Source organism: Chrysochloris asiatica, unplaced genomic scaffold, assembly GCF_000296735.1.
Source record: "Chrysochloris asiatica unplaced genomic scaffold, ChrAsi1.0 scaffold00160, whole genome shotgun sequence".
Lineage (NCBI taxonomy): Eukaryota > Metazoa > Chordata > Mammalia > Afrosoricida > Chrysochloridae > Chrysochloris > Chrysochloris asiatica.
In genome coordinates, this window is record NW_006408678.1 from 2145309 (window position 1) to 2149644 (window position 4336).

At 45.7% G+C, this 4336-nt stretch overlaps 1 protein-coding gene across 1 annotated transcript in view; it reads left to right on the forward strand.

Annotated features, from left to right (window-relative positions):
* Nucleotides 1-6: 6 nt before the first annotated feature.
* Nucleotides 7-4336, forward strand: part of NT5DC3 (5'-nucleotidase domain containing 3) — a 74197-nt gene continuing 69867 nt past the window's right edge. The window contains exon 1 of the mRNA XM_006871085.1: nucleotides 7-121. Within this exon, the coding sequence (XP_006871147.1) occupies nucleotides 70-121 (52 nt within the window). The 5' untranslated portion in view covers nucleotides 7-69. The remainder of the gene's footprint in view (nucleotides 122-4336) is intronic.

Consider the following 4336-nt stretch of genomic DNA (forward strand, 5'->3'; position numbering starts at 1 on the left):
GCGGCCCGGGGGCTGCCGCGCGCGGGCCCCGCACGACCCCTGTGCACAGCACCGGGAACGGCTTCGGACATGAAGCGTTACTTGTGGGAGCGCTACCGGGAGGCGAAGAGAGGCACGGACGGTGAGTGCGGCGGCGTCTCCTCGATCCCCGGGGCCCCTTTCCGCCCGGCGGGGCCTTTCCCTAGCGGTCAGCGTGCACCTGGGACCCGGGCCAGCCTGCTGCTGACTCGGAGCTGGGCACAATCATTTCTACAGAGACTCGCGAGACGCGGACAAATGCGCCGCAGAAACTTTACAACTCTTGCCATTCTCTTGTCGGGAAGGTATCATCCGGTGTTTGTAGGTTTTTAGTCTGAAGTCTGCATGGGAAGCGCTTCGGGGGTTCCGTAGACATCGCTTTGCAGACACTTTTACGCACCGCTAGGTTCTAGCTCTTGCAATCTAGAGTAACACTGGGCGGGAGCAGGAGGCGTGGGTGGGGTTTGCTATGTTTGAAGTGGAAGGAGTCCAGATTGCGAGTGTTCTGGGTTACCTGCTGTAACCTCGGAGGAGCAGATGTCAGAGTGGAATGCCTTCTGGCCAGGTGAATTTGAAATGAGCTTGGATCGGTGTTACTGAGGGAAACGAGGAGAAGTGGAAAGAGAAATTAATATAATAGTTACAGACACACAATTCTTTCCTTGAATTCTACCGAAAGTAGAGGAGGGAGGCACCACACCCCTATTCCAGAGATGGGAAAGGCCAGACTCAAGTTTAAAAGACCTAGCTCAGGCCACCCCACACCTTTTCCCTGAACAGGTGCTTTCAGGGAAGAATTCGAGTTTGAAATAACTACATTGAAGTTTTTGAATGGAGAGAGTGTTTAGTAAGAGAGTTATGTTGAAGAATCACATTTTTTACATGGTCAGAAGGCAGTTTAATGAAAGAAAGCAAAATGCTTATTTTCACCTTAGTGTGTGGTCAAGTTGGCTCTGAGTCATAGCGACCTTGTCTAGGGTTTCCAAGAGCAGTTGGTGAACCTGAGCCGCTGGCCTTGTGTTGATTGTACAGCATCACACTAGTGGCTAGCAATGCAGAATTTTGTGTCTCATTTTCTGAGTTGTCCTTTGCTAGTTTAGTACTGGACATTGAAGGGGTTGTGTCGTAGGGTGAAAAGAACACTGGTTTTGGAGGCATCTGGGATCCCAGATCGTCTGAGATGACAGAAATTTAGAAGAACATCTAGCCCATTAAAAAGTAAAGAAATAAAAATAAGGGCAGACAAGATTTTTAAAAAATTGATTTTGAAAATTGAAGTAATTGTATATTTATTTGCAGTTATAAGGAGTAATTCAGAGAGATCCTTTGTATACCATGTGCTCAATTTCCCCAATGGTATAGTTTTGCAAAACCATGGTATAGTACGTATCACAGTTAGTGTACTGACTTTGATACAATTCACAGATTTTATTCAGAGTTCTCCAGTTTTGTACTCATTTGTGTGTGTGTATTTAGTTCTATGCAGTTTTATCGTGTAGGTTCAGGAATCCATCACAGCTGTCAAGATATAGGACATTTCAGTCACCTCACTGATCCCCCATATTGTCCTATTGTAACCCCACCCGCCTTCCTTTCTTTCCCTCTCTCCTTTGTCCCTAATCCCTGGCAGTCCTCAATCTGATCGCAATTTCTAAAAATTTGTCACTTCAAAAATGTCGAATGAATGTAGCTTTTGTATGTTATGTAAACGTTAAATGTGGACTTCTTAACCTTTTTGAATTGGCTTTTTACCCTCCTTTGAGCATAATTCCCTGTTGATGCTAGGTGTCATTGAGACAGTTCCGGCTCATAGTGGCCTATGTACAACAGAATGAAACACTGCCTAATCTTGTGCCAGCCTCACAAGTGTGGCTGTGTTTGAGCTCATTGTTGCAGCGACTATGTTCACCCATCCGGTTGAGATTCATGCAGAGTGTTGTGTATTTGTATAGTGTACTTGTTACTGTGGAGTAATAGTCTATGGTATGTGTGTACCAGGGACATCTGAATGGATCCCAGTTTTTGGCTAGGATGTACAAGGCTGCTGTAACCGCCCATGGGCAGATTTTGTGTGAACATAAGCTTAATAAATATCCAGGAATGCAGTCACTGGGTCATAAGGTAATTGCATGTTTCGTCTTTTAAAATATTGAAGCATGATTCTGGTTTTATGGATGAAGTTTGCCACATGCTGACTGTAAGCCCTGGGGAAGCTGGTAGTGCTGACATCCTGAGGTTGTGGTGAGAAATCAATTAGTTTAAACCCTGAAAAGTGTTGAGAACAGGGCCTGGCACACGCAGCAGCTGAAGGGCTGATCAAGTAGGCTGGGCATGGGACCCCAGTGTAGGCCTTGAGGTATGACAGTCTGAGGGAATTTTGATGTGTGTTAGCTCTGTGACCTTGGCGGTGGGTGACTCCCTCTTGAAGCTGTGAGGATTTTTAGCACTGGCTTGACACCTAGCCGATGCCCAGTAGATAGTATCTATAATAGTTAGTTATGAAGTAACTGTTAGACACATACTTTGAAGAAGTGGAGGTGGGCTACAAACTGGTTGTGTAGCTTTGAACAAGTCACCTGATTTCTCTAAGCTTTCGCTTCTTCTTTGAAACGAGGTCACTGGATTAAATAATGTGTCCTAAGATAGATAGGGAGAAAGGGCTCGTATCGTACTTCTCACAATGGGCCAGTGGAAACCCGGTGGATTCTACTGGTCCATTCCACCACCAATCATGCAAGACCAGTAGCATGGGGTCATTCTGAACCAGACCATCTCATCCCCTTCTCTCATACTGGAGAATTCAAGGACTTTAATAAGGAGCTCTGGTAGCGTAGTGGTTACGAATTGGGCTGCAAACCTTAAGGTCAGTGGTTCGAAACTACCAACCGCTCCGTGGGAGAAAGATGAGGCTTTCTATTCTCGTAAAGATTTACACCCTTGGAAACCCTGTACAGGGTCTCTATGGGTCGGAACCGACTCAACGGCACTTAACAACAACAACAACAACAACAATTTGACTTACCCAGCAGCCTGGTGTGGTGCTGCCGGTGAATGCGTTGGACTGCAAGGTCGGTTTGAACTGCAAGGTCGGTGGTTCAGGCTCACCAGCCGCTCCTCAGAAACACTAATCAGGGTTGCTATGAGTCACAACCTATTCGATGGCACTTAACAACAAACACAACAACCAGCAGCTGACTCCTTCTTTGCTCTGTGGAGGCAGCACCATCCCCTACTGTTTTATTTCATGGGATGGAACTGTTAGGATGGGGGTGTCCTTGGCTGATTTTCAGAAGTAGCTCTCCAGCCTGTCTTCCCATTAGTCTTAGTTTGGAAGCTCTGCAGAAACTGATTCAGCATCATAGCCACATGCAGGCCTCCACTGGACAATGGAATGGCGGCACATGGAGTGTCTGGGTCGAGCATTGAACCTGGATGGCCTGCACAGAAGGCGAGAATTCTACCCTTGCAGCATCACTGCCCCCTGCACCATCCCTACCGTGTTGAATGGAAGTCTGTCTCAGTATAGATAAGCCCAGCCTATGTTCATTCAGCAAGCGTTGATTGGGCGTCTCACAGTAGGCATAAAGTGGGCTGATTCCCAGGAGGGTGAGGCCACAGCATTTGTGTCATGTTGCACCAGTGTTGCATGAATGGGGAGACTGGTAAATAGATCAGTGACAGTCCAGCTAGGGGAGATAAGTACTGGGCCCAGGGGCACTGACAGAGAAGAGAAAGGCGTGGGAGAGGCAGGAAACTTATTGCTGGGCCTGACACTTTGAGCTGTGTCTTGTAGAAGTGAGGACAGAGGGAGAAACACTTGCTTCTATATTTATATAAAAACACACAGTCTCCTCTTAGTCTTTTCTTACCCCCCTGGTTTACAAGGGGAGAAACTTTTGTTTTCTCACTTCCTGATTATTTGCACACCCATTTGATCTCTTGTCTTAATGCCAACAATCTGTTCTGGTTTCTTTCTTTTGAAGGGGAGCTCACAAAATGAAGTCTGCAAAGGCAAGAGATTTCTAGGCTTTTTAGTGCTTTTTTCACACCTGTCTTAATACAGTATACATTTTATATTATTATTTTATAAACTTTTTTTTTAGAACCAGTCTAGATTTATAGCAAAATTGCCAGGTTAGTTTATATTACCCCCTCCCCCGCCCTCATGACCAGTTTTCCCTATTATTAACCTCATATTATAAGACAAATGATTTGTTTATTTCAAATCCTTCTTTAGACAGCATAACAGACTACTATACATACACATGGGCCTCGCCAGATGGAACACATAGAAATCAAATTGACTACATCTGTGGAA